The 13,555-nt window shown below is 43.3% G+C and overlaps 1 protein-coding gene across 1 annotated transcript; it reads left to right on the forward strand.

The window, feature by feature from the left end:
• The first annotated feature begins 349 nt into the window (after positions 1 to 349).
• On the forward strand, positions 350 to 1,303 carry LOC146036460 (olfactory receptor 6C74-like). The gene has a single exon (XM_083160456.1). It carries the CDS (start codon positions 350 to 352, stop codon positions 1,301 to 1,303), a length of 954 nt encoding a protein of 317 aa, XP_083016582.1.
• The last annotated feature ends 12,252 nt before the right edge of the window (positions 1,304 to 13,555 follow it).

Raw genomic sequence — 13,555 nt, forward strand, 5'->3', positions numbered from 1 at the left:
AATGTTTTACTTTTTTAAATTAGTTTTTTTTTAACTCTTAAAGGGGTATTTTTTAATTATTTTTCGTATTTGAGAAGTAGCATGTATTTTCTTATAAAATTGTTTGTTGTGTAAATGGCCTGATAATAGAAACTGATAATAAAGTATATTAGAGTTTTTATCTTTTTACTCATCCTTTATATTTTTTATTTTAGCTTGTAACTTGTTTGTTATAAATATGTATAAAAAAAAACAAATTAGGTTAATTTTGCATAAAAATAACAAAAAGTGATAGGCAGAATATTACAAAAATGACTGATTAATTTGAACATTTGTTTTTTTTTTCAGGTGTTAGAATACGGTCATAAAAATGTCTACAAATCAGACAAGTATAAAATATTTCATCTTGAAAGGGATCTCTAATGATCCAGTACTACAAGTTCCAATCTTTGTTCTGGTTCTGCTCATTTATCTCTTCATTCTTGGTGGTAACATGATAATATTACTACTGGTCTGTTTGGACCATCATCTGCACACACCTATGTACTTCTTCCTAGCGAACTTGTCCATAGTGGATTTGTTATATCCCACCATCACTCTGCATAATATTCTTATATTTTTTATTACTCAAGACAATAGAGTGTCTTTCCTTTCTTACATGACACAAATATATATATCTGGGTCATTAACCGGACATGAGCTATTGATACTGACAGCAATGAGTTATGATCGCTATGTCGCCATCTGTAAGCCGTTACACTATCACATGGTAATGAGTGCTAGAACATGTTCTCTGATGGCCTCCGCTTGCTGGTTAATGGGTTTTTTACAGATCATTCCTCCCTTTGTGATACTCTGCAGCTTTACTTGCTATTCATCTATTGAAGTCAACCACTTCTTCTGTGATCTTTTTCCATTGATAAAAAACTCTTGTAATGATACGTCGACTTTAGAAAGGTTGTTTTTTCTAGAAGGGTTATTTCTTTTTACATTACCCCCATTTGTGCTCACTTTTATCTCCTATATTTTTATAGTAAGTGCCATACTGAACATCCCATCTGCTTTTGGCCGACGTAAAGCCTTCTACACATGTTCCTCACACCTCACAGTTGTTATATTACTCTACACAACTCTTGCCATTCAGTATCTGACACCAAACCTAAGTAGCACTTTGGAATTTAAAAAACTTTTTGCCCTGTTTAACACAACTGCCATCCCCATGCTTAATCCACTGATCTATAGTTTGAAAAACAAATATGTTAAAACAGCTTTGAGACAGAGAATAGCGAAGTTTAGTATGATCTCATTCCATTTTGTTTTTTAATTTCTCTTACTTTTTAAGGTTCCTTAGTAATCCTCACTTTTGGATGCAAAGGGTTAAATTTACTAAGAACAAATTTGAAAGAATGAGGCAATCTCGGGCCAGGAATCCTATACAGATGGAGCCCTCCTCCTCTAGCCCTTTAATAGGATTAATTGAGTAATAGGATTACTCTGCTAATCCCCTACTGCATTGTTCTATGTATTGTATTGCTGCTGAGAACATTAGGATAGCCATGGCTAGCCATGGTGAGCCATGACCTAAGGAAGACAGTTGAGAGGGGCTCGATCTGTATGTCAAGTTTTTCAAAATACAAAACCCGGGAGTTTGCTCAAATACAAATGAAAATCATTACAGAGCACACATGTACGAATCAATAGACCATCAGCCAAGCTCGGAAGAACTTTCCATAGGCACCAACTTTAACGCCGGAATTTATATTAATTTGTTTCTACAAACTCTGCTGTGAATTCAGGTCAAAATGCTCTTTTCAATATAAACTTCTTTTGGCTTCCAAGTTTGCAGAAGCATTGGATCAGTGAGATATGTGCAATGCTTCTGTCTGAAAAATGTAAAACAAAGGGTTAATATTTTTTAATTTTTAAATGACATGGGGCCCCTCTTCTAAGCGTAACCAGCCCAAGCTCTTTGAGCCAATGCTGGTTGTAAAAATACAGAGGGAGAAAAATAGGTTGGGCCTCCCTTTATTTAAAGAACCAGCAATGGCCGATCATGGATTCAAAGATATGGGGGGGGGGGGAGTTGTAGGGGTCCTCCATACTTCTGCAACTAGCACTCAACTAGTCAGTAAGGTAATCCCACAGCTGGGGGACACATTTATATTGGTCCCTGCGGCCATGGCATTACCCCCAACTAATAAGCCCTGGCCAGAGTCTCTAGGAAAGTGGGGCCCCCCAATAAAAAGATCCCCCCTTCCATGGCATCCAAGGCCCAGGGTTGAAGTCTGGAGCTATTCCTCATAGGCTCCACCACATGCTGGTACTTGGAGAATAGCAAGTACCAGCATGCGGGACATTAAGGGACCCACTAAACCCCCCCTCACTGCCCCACAGTGGCACTTAAGGCAGGCAAAGAGAGTACTGACTACTGCTGCTGCAGCAGTCTCTCTCTCCAGCCCAGCACATGCAGTCAGTCCTCTCTCTACTTGCTTTATGTGCGGGGGTGGAGCCACCCACCAGATCTGACACTGGCTCCCATTGTGTGTCTCGCCCACATAAAAAAAAATATTGTATTATTTTCTAAAGAGGGAGTTTGACCACACCTCCACACATTGGCTACACCCATTCCCAATCCCAGGCCCCAGCAGAATTCAGGACCCCTGCATGTATATGTTTCGTATTATATACCTGATATGCTCTGTTCAGCTTCTGAAGCTACAGATGGAGCCGGCCTAGTTCTTGCACGGGCTGGTAAAAGTATCGCCAGCCCCCGCCTGCAGCCGGCTCCCACCAGGGGTGCGCGCGCCCTCATGGCAACGGAGCTTGCCTTAGGTCCCTTCGCTGGAGACCCCCATATAATACAGAGAGCATGTGAGTGACTGCCATATAATACAGAGATTGCATGTAAGTGACCGTCATATAATACAGAGAGAGTATGTGAGTGACCGCCATATAATACAGAGAGCATGTGTTTGGCTGCCATATAATACAGAGAGCATATGAAGGACCACTATGCAGCACAGAGAAAATCCCTCCAAAGAAATCATTAGCTGATCATAGCAGTCCAATCACAATAACTGATCCCCCCCACACACACACACCAATATAAATATTCCCTTATCCACATCAGTAATTTCATTCACAGTTATTACCTTACCTCCTTTTCCCCTTCCTCTTAACTCTCATAATAAAACCCACCAGTGGCGGCTCCAGAGGGGGGACTGCAGCACAGTTCAAAATTCCAAATTCAAAAGTAAAATAGGGGAGCCACACCCACTGCCACCAACTGCCATTCCAAATGAACTCAATGGCAGTTGGTGTGTGCCCCTATTTGAATTCTGAACTGTGCAGCAGCCCCTCCTTTGGAGCCGCTACTGAAACCCATGCTCAACTTACAGTACTTGCAAACTTTCCCCAACTGCACCAAATCCCCCATTCTTAAAAATCTCCCATGAGGCTGCTGCTGGTCTCCAGAAGCTCAATGGTGTGCCCCAATCACCTTCATGCAGCTGCCAGGCCCTATTAGCCCTTGACGATCTGGAAGCCTGGTCACTGCATGCTGGGACTGGAGCCTCTTAAATCTCCCTTGAAAGTCCTGTACGAGCACAGTAAACTAAAAGTAAAAAACGTACAGCAAGATCATCAGGGTCTGTGTGCAAATCAGGCCAATTCTCTTGTTTTTACAGAATCTCTTCATAAATCAGGTTTAATTAAAATAATACTTATACAATAAGGGGGGTTTGGCGCTCTCTGTTAGTGATAGGGGTTCAGCTGCGGGTCTCCAGAGGGAGGCCACCCTCTTGAAAATAGTAAATTGAAGGATAGTTGGAGATCTGCGCTATATATGCGAATTATTCTGGCAGATTGAAATAATGATGTACTGTAGAGCAATGTTTGTGTAAAAAAAAGATCACATAAATAGTGCAAGTAAGGATCACAGTGAGCTGCAAAACAGCAGAAAACTGGTCCCAAACAAACACCGCTACATCTGAAGAGGTGTCTATGGTCCGTTTGTCCTGTTTGTAAAAAAATAATAAAATAGAGACTTATGGAGAAATATGTAGTCTCCACAGTGTGAAAAGCAAATGGCTCATAAACAATACAGGATACCTAACCTGGTGTTCTGAAAGTAAATGAGAAAATGCCTGTGGGTGGTTATGGGGTATGGGTATTGTCCGGGGATGGTAGGGTGGATAAGTCACAGGGTGGTGTTGGTGCTATATGTGTCATCAGGGACTGGCGTCCCTGCAAAACTGGTGGTGCACTAGCACATACCGTTTTCCTGGGTCTCCTTCCAACCGTCCCTCACCGTTATTACAAGGTAGCTGTGTTAGCGTCTGCAGAGCCCTGCAGGACACCGGCTGTGTCCCACGCTGCTTCTACACTGACAACCGCTACTTCTGGGTTTTGCTTTGCAGCAGCAGCCGGGAACACGGTGTCAGTGGAGTTGCGTGAGCTCACCTCCACGGGGGGACATGGGGGGTTATTCTGGTTCGGGCGGCTGGGCCGTAAGCGTATGTTCCTGGATTTTTTTTTATCTGCGCATGCGTACCTTACGCAATGCGCAGGCACGACAACTCCACAACGCTCACGGACGGGTCTTTCCGTGCGAAAAAACCTGTCCGCAAGAGTACGGTCATTGTGGGCGGCATATGGGCGTGTTGAGGGGAGCGGCTGAAATAATGAGGGAAACTGGGCATAAACATGGGCGTACACGGGGGTGTGCACAAAAAATGTACGGTGCTACTACCGCTCGATCGGCGAAAGCACCGTGCATTTCGGAAACAAAACAGGCGGCCGCCACCTCCATACCACCCCTACAGATAACGCATGAGAGCGGACGCCTGGGTCTGCTAATTAACGCAGATTACTACTCAAACACATACACCTGAATGTAATAAGCAATGCTGCAGTCTATTAAGTCCAAACCATTATTTCACTACCTGCAAGCCACACACAGCACTCAAACACATTGGAAGCTTATCTGTCTACACTTCTCTACATGTAAAGGTTGGTTTAATTTTAGGTAATATTCATAATAAGACCTGCTTATATATGCCAAGGTAGTTATTTGGAAACCATTTACACACATTCAGTAAGTGTTTTCATATACTTTAAAAAGCAGCACACTCAATCTACACAAGTCGACATGTGTCAACCTTTTCACTCTAATACAAACATAGTTTTTGTATTTATGATAAAAATACATAAACCACATCTAACAGCTACAAGGATGTTTCAGCAATGTTTTAAGGCCATGGCCACTATTTTGCACACAATCTTTGTATTGTACCCAAAATACATAACTGTACCACTTTCTGATCTATGAATTGGATTTTACTACACTCTGGATGTAAGATGCCACCAATCACATTATTGCAATCACATCTCTCTAACAAAGGATTCCTACATCTGCTTATGACAAGGTGGCGAACGCTCAGATAGCCGTAAGATGTCGGTGTGAAAATGGACGAGAGCCGTCCGTATACGGTGGCGTACACTCTGTTGTATGCCAGTTATCGGTGTCTAGGAGGAGATCCGTCCGTGTGCGGTGGCGTTCGCTCAAGTGTATGCCACTCCCCTTTGTCGGTGTTTGTGGCCGTCCGTATGCGGATGTTTTGTGGGTGGACTTTCGCTCACCGTCCGCGTACGGGAAAGGTACGCTGATACGGAACATACGTACGTTTGGCCAAATGAACCAGAATAAGGTCCTTGGTCAGTAAGTCTGTGTGGCTCAATGGTACATCACAAACAATCTAGTACCTAAGGGCTTAAGGATAAAAAAAACTCCCAACTCATCATTTATACATGAGTGCTCCACGGAGTTGACACAATTGATCATTGATACACATATTTCAAAACTTGAGATCATCAATACAGAAATCACTAATCTTAACAGTAACCTAGATGAATTCAGAGACGACACAGAATTTATCAAATTGGAGAATCTTTCACAACAAAGATTGATGCGGAATGAAAATACCATTATCAACACCAAGAAAGATAAAATGCTAAGGGACAAAGTAGGCAGAAAGACACACAAAAGAAAGCCAGATACACTAAACAGAACACCAAAGTGTCAGACACCAAATTGAAGAATAAAACATCTAAGACAAACACTCCCATATACAACCGACTGAAATTGACATACCAGCAGTACACAACAAGGCAAATACACCATCATTTGATCCTCCAAACATTGAGCCACTTGAAGGTATAGAAACTCTAAACAAGACACAGGTTAGCAACATTAGCGAACATACTTTAGACCAGGCATGTCCAACGTTGGCCCTCCAGATGTTTTGAAACTACACATCCCAGCATGCTTTGCCACCGTTTTGCTATTAGAGAATGCTAAAACTATTGCAAAGCATGCTGGGATGTGTAGTTTCAAAACATCTGGAGGGCCAACGTTGGACATGCCTGCTTTAGACAATCTAGACGAGACTGTTGATACATCATTTTCCACCTACAGCATAGACGAAGTCCCACAACCATATGAACAACTGGCCAGGTACTCACTAGAAGCAGGTACTTCATCATCATTCATAACTTTTAGACAAGAGAACCACCAGAAACCGTTAAACACTGAGTCAACATGTGCAGAACCTTTTTTAGGACAGGGGGCAGGACTAGAGTCCTGCAACCAACTGAACCAAAACATGATGAACACACTGCTAACGACACCAATTCAGCACATGACCGAGATACAGACAACCACCTCAACACCAGAAGGACCAATAGGCAAAATAAACAAAAGAAAACTAGCCACACTAGACAAGGATGCAGAGGAGGGAGATCAAACAACAAGAAGAAACCTGACACACAAAATAGACAAAATCCCAAAAAAGACAAAACAAACAACTCTGGGATTTTCAATCTCAGCAAATTACAGCTTGAAGAGAAACATATCACCCTCCTAAACAAGGGACTTAAGTTCGCACCGACAGCTAGACTTGACAAATTCCAAACCTATATAGACCTGCACAAGTTTACAAGAAAATTGACTTTAGCCAAATATTATCACAGACCACTTCCATACCAGAACAAAGATACCACACAAGACCCCTACAGACACTGATCTTAAACCAAGATCCAAATTTTACCCTCAACACATGAGGGGACACCTGGTAGACACTTTCAAAACTTTAGTCACAAAAGTTCTGGAGAACCTTAATCTTAAAAAAACACAGAGTTCTGATGAATCTTTCCAAATTAGAACTCACAACACTGAAAGAACTCAAAAACAATACTGAAATCACGATAAAACCGGCAGATAAAGGAGGCGGTATAGTCATATTAGACACAACCGATTACAACATAGAATGTAACCGTATTCTTTCGGACCGCAACACATATGAAATCCTTTCCAAAAACCTGACATTAACATACCAACAAGAACTTAGAACACTTCTCAAAAATGGCAAAGACACAGGCATTCTGACAGACAAAGAATATCTCTTTCTAGACAACACCAACCCCACCATCCCAGTTTTTTACTATTTGCCAAAGATTCATAAGAACACTCAAAACCCACCAGGACGCCCGATAGTTTCAGACATCAATTCACTTACATCCAATCTTTCCCAGTATATTGATACATTTATCCAACCTTACATACACACACAGAAATCATACATTAAAGACACAACCGACATTCTGAAGACACTAGAAGAAATCATGTGGCAAGATTCTTTTTGGCTATGTACTAGCGACATCACATCACTCTACTCAGTCATAGAACACAGTCAGGGAATAGAAGCGGTTCATCACTATTTTCAACAGGATAACACACTCCTGCAAGAACAAGCACTTTTTATAACTGACTGTATCAAACATATCTTAGAACATAATTACCTCTGGTTTTGCGACACCTACTACAGACAAACAAATGGGACAGCCATGGGTACCAGATTCGCCTCGAGTTTCGCTAATCTCTTCATGAGCACATGGGAAGATGAGAACATCTGGCAGGACAAGGACCGAAATTAATTTTCTAGATATCACCGTCTTCATCAACAACCAACAGATAAACACAAAAGTCTTCCATAAACCAGTAGATATTAATAGTTATATTCTATCCACCAGTGGACATCATCCCAACTGGTTATCCAGTATACCACTCAGTCAGTTTCAGAGAGTAAGACGTAATTGTACAGATATCACCGATTACCGAACCCAAGCAGAACATCTCAGCGAACAATTTATCAAAAAAGGCTACGACAAAGATAAAATTGATGAGGCATACACTAAAATAGAACAGTTAGACAGAAACACGTTAATGGTACATAAGAACAAGGCAGCAGACAGCAATGAAGGATATAAATTATCTTTCATAACACAATATAACAACGATAAGAAACACTTTGAAAGAATTCTTAACAAGCACTGGCACATCCTTCTCCAAGATGAAATCCTAGGGGACATACTAACAGCAAAACCTAGAGTAATATACAGAAAATCTACGGACCTCAAGCCACAGCTTACCCATAACCACGTTAAAACACACAATTCCTAAACAAAGAGGTTTCTATCACTGTGGAACCTGCAAATACTGCACTAAAGGAAATAAATCCACAAAAAGAATAGATACATTTACATCTACAACCACAGGAGAATCCTTTCAAATCACAGACCACATAACTTGCAACCATACGGACGTGATATATCTGGCCTGCTGCCCATGAGGTTTGCAAAACGTAGGCCGAACGATTAGAAAACTGAAGGTTAGAAGTCCAGAGCACATGAGAAACATAAGTAATGGAATGGAAACATATAGCTTGTCCCAGCACTTCAGAGAAAAACATGGAAGCAATCCCAACACATTATCAATAATAGGGAACAAAGCAGTCAAAAAGAACTGGAGAGGAGGGGATTACATAAAATCCATCAACAAAGAGGAGCTTAGATGGATGTACAAATTAAAAACCCTGACCCCAAGAGGCCTAAACATTGATAGTGAGATCAGGTCCATAAGCACACTGTTAGATGAAATTAACTGAGGGCATTGAACCCACAAACAAGATGGCCGCCAGACTTTAATCCATAGGATCGACATTATTACATTATTATATTAGCACAATGTAAGATGAATTAAGGGCATTTAGCCCACAAACAAGATGGCCGCCAGGCTTTTATCCATATGACTGTCATATTCACTAACACCGTGCCTTCCAAATGACAAGCGTAAATCACCATAATGATGTTTATTTATTTATAACATTACCATCAGCTTGTGTATACAAAAAAAATTTTGTTCCTTTTTAGCCTCTATTCAATATCATATATACACTAATTAAGGGCAACCTTTTTCCCACAACCAAAATGGCCACTGGCTACTCATCCACAACAGGATATAAAGAACCCACCCCCCAACCTCTGTTACACTCTCCCTGATGAAGACCTAAGACAGGTCGATACGCGTTGGAGCCACACAGACTTACTGAACAAGTTCCCCCCCACCTTGGGGACTTGAGCACACGCCACTCTCCACTGACACCACGCTCCCGGCAGCTGCTGCAAAGCAAATCCTGGAAGTAGCGGTTGTCAGTGTAGAAGCAGCGTGGGACACAACCGGCGTCCTGCAGGGCTCTGCAGACGCTTACACAGCTACCTTGGAGTAGGGATGGACATCGGAAGCCAACCATCAAATGATGGCAGTGCTTCCACCATTGAAACTTTTGATGCGATGGTAATTAACCATCGCATCAAAAGTATTTGATGGTGAAAACTAGTTATATGACTAGCGCATGCGCAAAAGCCGGTATTGCTATTTGTAAGGTGGTAATTGGGTTTGGTGACAGGGCCCAGGCTCTGAGCAACATATTACTTTATCACTGGACATTGTGTGTATAATATACATATATGATATTCACACAATGCCCAATGATAAAGTAGTATATTAATTTTGTACACATTATTAACACTTTAACAGCAAGTAATCAAAATGTAATAAAATTAGATAAATTGTAAACTAACTCGCTTTAGGTTTCACTATTTTTCCAGATAGGAAAATGTCTATTTATTAAGGCAAGTGTAACTACACACACAAAAATTTGGGAGATGATGGTATAGTGGTCACATCATTTATATGGTGAGATAAATATTGCAAAGAGCAGGGCTGGCTCTACCATTAGGCAGCTGTCTAGGGTGCCAGGATCTGAGGGGGCACCACTAATAATGCTACACACTAGGCGATTCTAGCTTCCATCGTCAGCTATATGGTCGCTCAGTGACCATATTGCCGGTGATACCTAGCGACCTTCGCCATGTGTGCGCTCCCACTGCAGCCCAGTGACGGTCGCAGGAACTTGCTAGAATCGCTGGTCCCCAGTAAAATACTGATAACCAACAATTCAGTCGCTGAGCGACCAATCGCTAGCGACCAGGTCACGTAATATAAAAAATAGTTCACTATATATAAAAACAGTTAAGGTGCCCCTACACTGAGGCGATTTGGTCTGATTTTGGCCAATTGCGACCAATCGACCCGTTAAATCGGACCAAATCGCCTCTCCCTGACATGCTGTTGGGTCCCGTGCGCATCGGACCCGACCAGGTGGTCGGATCGGCAGGCCGTCCACCCGTTCCTCCTGGCGGTGAGGCGGGCCAGAAGCAGGGACGCATGCATCCATCACAACGGATCGCATGCGTCCGTGCTGCCGGGAAGGTCCTGGCAGCTTGCAGGCTGTCGGGTGTCCATACAATGCTGCGAGGTGTCGCTGCAGTGTATGGGCACCTTTAGCTTGGTTCATACCACTGGTACCCCAGGACTGTGTATATTGTTCCTCACTATATTCACAGAAACAGACAATCTCTGACCAACACTTCACTGATGATGATATAGTGGTTGCTGCCTGGTAATACTAATGCAGTTTATTAATGAGTGTTGTATGTGACTGACATTCACAAATATCTGTAGCTCGTTGTATTGTGTACTTATTATTATTATTGTAGCTTGCCTGAGCTGGTATAACATTCAGTGACGTCACTGTCTCCTCCTCTCTGAATCCTCCAGAGCTCAGTGTGTCTGTGAAATTTGCTGCTGTTTGAGTGACTGGCGCTGCAGGGTGAGGTTTGTGCTCTGATTGGCTCTCTGAGTCAGTGAGAGCCAATCAGAACTAGCAGTGGGCCCTGTTGCCTAGCAGCTACAGCAACCATAGAGAGGGAGGGAAGCAGAGAGAAAGTCAGACAGCCTTCAACGAACCTAGGAAGTTTCCCTGACACAGACACAGCAGCCAGGGGAGGCATATCTTTTGGGAATTACAAAAAATAAGCCATCATCGGTACACCATCGAATGATTAGCATTTGATGGTGACAAACATCGGAAGGTCACCATTAAATGGCAAAAACACTAACATCGAAAGAAAAACATTGATGTTTCCGAAACATCGACCATCGATGTCCATCCCTACCTTGGAGTAACAGCGAGGGATAGTCGAAAGGAGATCCAGGAAAAAGGAATGTGCTAGTGCACCACCAGTGGTGCAGGGACGCCAGCCCCTGGTGACATATATAGCACTATCACCACCCTGTGACTTATCCCCCCTACCATCCCCGGACAATACCCATACCCCATAATCACCCACAGGCATTTTCTCATTTACTTCCAGAACACCAGGGGCCTTATTGTGGTTGGTGCGTACATTTCCGTATACTTTCGGATGGCGTTTTTTAGCCGTCTGCGCATGCGTGGGGAACGCTATGTGCATGTGCCACGCATGGTCTACGTACTTCTTCTCACTAATACCGTACAGAAATGTGCACCGCAATCACTCGGGAAATATGGGCGTATTATGGGCGTCATTCAGAAATACACAGGGGCGTACTTTTAAAGTGGGCTTAACTGGGTGGAAACATGGGCAGACACGGGGGAGTGCACTTATTTTGGTAGGCGTGCATTCGGATAGCACGCCGAATGCACGCGAACAAAAAGGCAAGAAATATGCGGTGTCCATAAGCAAGTATTGCTTTGCGGACACCACTCGGTCATGCGCTAGGCAATCGGAACGCCTAATCAGGACGGCCGCACCTCAACCAATGTCAGCTGAACACAATACAATCACCTCCTTTACTCATTACTTGTTAATTACACGCTTGTCACTGCTTCAATTAGAACCATTGCAGCTTAAATGGACCATTACTAAACACACACATATATGCTGCACTTTTCACACACTTTTACACTGCAACTAATGAACACAACTTAATATTAATAATACAAATACACATGTCACTTCTACATGTATCAATTAAACCACACATTTGGGGGGAAAAAATAAACATTTATTACATCAACTTATAAAATAAAATAGAAACCGCCACAAATTAAAAGGTACCATTGCAGGAATAAAAGTAAATAATATATAATAAATACATGTATTGTAGACATACATAGCCACAGCAGAATCATTAGAAACACATCAGGTGGCTTTACAACAAAAGTATAGCACCAACACTTCAAGTACAGCACACAGTAATGGTAGCCGAAACAGGGCAACAGGGGAACCAAACATGACATTCGAAACGAGGGCAAATGTGGGGACCCTCTGCACGGAATTGGACACAGGAAGCTGACACACACAGCTCAATGAAAGATTTGGGAAGACATAAGGTTGGAGATTAATGCGGACACAAGTTCATCTGCGGGCACGTTTGCCCCTGGCAGGCTCCTTGCCACGTGCAGCAGCTCTTCGGCCACGGCCACGGCCACGGTCAGATGGTGGGCCAGGTGGAGCAGATGCTGGGGAGGGGGGGTTGATCTTCCCCCTCTGGCAGCAGGGAGTGCTGATGGTGGGAATGCACCAGAAACGGCTGACAATAGGACCCTATTGCTGGCAACTAGCTCCACCATAAGCTCATTATGGTGGAGGAGGAGGTCATTTTGGCGCAGGGCTTGATCAGCCAGCACCTGCAGGCTAGCAGCAATACTCTGGTGGCTGCTGACCAAACCCTGCAAGACCTCCTCGGTCCTACGCACCCGCTCTGATGCCGACTCTCCCTGCTGCTGAATATGGCCAAGAACCTGCCCCCAGCTGCTAAATTCAGCCGCGGTCAGTGGCTGCTGCTGCTGCACGGGCCTGGTACTGGTGGCAGGTGGCACAGACTCCTCAACCTCCTCAAGAGATTCTTGACCAAGCGGTGGGGATGCTGGTGAAAGAGAACATTACAATTACAACACATTCCATGCAAAATTAGAACCAGCTACTTATGGCATGGCAAATAATTACCTTCAAGCAAAGAAGCCATGACTTCCGCTGGGGCCTCGCTGTCCTTGGTGCTCACCCCCCCGGACCTCCTCGACTGCAATGCAGCACTCTGCCATCTCTTCCAGGGGGGTGAGCTTCAGCTTTGATGGCATGGGGCCAGCCCCAGAGGTGTGGCTGTGTTCCCACCGCTGGGTCAATTTCTTCTTGAGGTTCGTTTTGAAGTCGTGCCACCTGCAATCAAAGTTTACATATTAATACATGTCACTCCTCATGTTTGCTGTAGCACCCATTGCAATCCACAGCTTGAAGAGAAACATATCACCCTCCTAAACAAGGGACTTAAGTTCGCACTGACAGCTAGACTTGA

Source organism: Crinia signifera, chromosome 9 (assembly GCF_055691185.1).
Source record: "Crinia signifera chromosome 9, ASM5569118v1, whole genome shotgun sequence".
Classification (NCBI taxonomy): domain Eukaryota; kingdom Metazoa; phylum Chordata; class Amphibia; order Anura; family Myobatrachidae; genus Crinia; species Crinia signifera.

Bases quoted from the DNA above. Each gene is read 5' to 3' on its own strand.
- LOC146036460 (XM_083160456.1), top strand. From the start codon at position 350: ATGTCTACAAATCAGACAAGTATAAAATATTTCATCTTGAAAGGGATC.